The sequence below is a fragment of the Rhinichthys klamathensis genome, unplaced genomic scaffold (assembly GCF_029890125.1).
Source record: "Rhinichthys klamathensis goyatoka isolate OS25496 unplaced genomic scaffold, OSU_Roscu_1.1 h1tg000004l_1, whole genome shotgun sequence".
NCBI classification, from domain to species: Eukaryota; Metazoa; Chordata; class Actinopteri; order Cypriniformes; family Leuciscidae; genus Rhinichthys; species Rhinichthys klamathensis.
Window position 1 is genome coordinate 6,497,235 of NW_026606557.1, and position 1,064 is coordinate 6,498,298.

The 1,064-nt window shown below is 42.3% G+C and overlaps 1 protein-coding gene across 1 annotated transcript; it reads left to right on the forward strand.

Annotated features, from left to right (window-relative positions):
* On the forward strand, window positions 1–828 carry LOC130086934 (hemoglobin subunit alpha-like). Its single transcript, XM_056253177.1, has 3 exons — window positions 1–133; window positions 315–522; window positions 601–828. The coding sequence occupies exons 1-3, from the start codon at window positions 39–41 to the stop codon at window positions 727–729; spliced, it is 432 nt and encodes a 143-aa protein (XP_056109152.1). The 5' UTR covers window positions 1–38; the 3' UTR covers window positions 730–828.
* The last annotated feature ends 236 nt before the right edge of the window (window positions 829–1,064 follow it).

The window sequence follows — 1,064 nt, forward strand, 5'->3', positions numbered from 1 at the left end:
TTTTTTCTGAAGACGATCTAACTTGAGAAAAAAAAAAGATGAGTCTCTCTGATAAGGACAAGGCTACGGTGAAGGGCATCTGGGGTAAGATCAGCCCTAAGGCCGATGAGATCGGCGCTGAAGCCCTCGCCAGGTACGTAATTCTGACCTATTGTCTTTCTATTTAAGTTAAGATTATTAACGGAGTTTTATAGAAACTTGTTAAATAACTTTGCTAAACAACACAAAACGTTAATGTTTTTATCTCTATACATTCAAGAATAGCCTAATGTTTAGATTACCCAAATGATTATTGTTGTTATGTTCTTCTTCAGAATGCTGACCGTCTACCCTCAGACCAAGACCTACTTCTCTCACTGGGCTGACCTGAGCCCCGGCTCTGCTCCAGTGAGGAAGCACGGCAAGGTTATCATGGGTGCCGTCGGCGAAGCCGTTACAAAAATAGACGACCTTGTGGGAGGTCTGGCCGCCCTGAGCGAACTTCATGCTTTCAAGCTGCGTATCGACCCAGCCAATTTCAAGGTAGCCTACACCAAAACAATAGCACTACAAGTCTACTCAACATTGACATGTAGTAATAGCTCTTTGTTCCTTTTCTAGATCTTCGCACACAACCTCATAGTGGTCATCGCCATGCTCTTCCCTGGAGAATTCACCCCAGATGTTCACGTGTCAGTTGACAAGTTTTTTCAGAACTTGGCCCTGGCTCTTGCTGAGAAGTACCGCTAAACTTCCAGTGGGCATCCATGGGCAAGACTGTGCGGCACCCCTAACCAACTTATGCATGATGTCTGAATAACATTTCTCAATAAACGGCACAGAACTGAATGAGTCAAGTCTTGTTTTTATCCATTAACCTGTATGTGATCATGTCGATCGTGTATCCCCAAGGGTAAAAGCTATGATATAGGCCTACTCAATATGACATCAATCAATCAATCAATCAATCGATTGATGATTATGATTTTTTTTTTCTATTTAAAATGACCTAAATCTGGGGGTAAAGCATGGTTAACTTGCCTTTATCGGTTATAAAAACACGGCCGGGATAAGTTCATTCAACT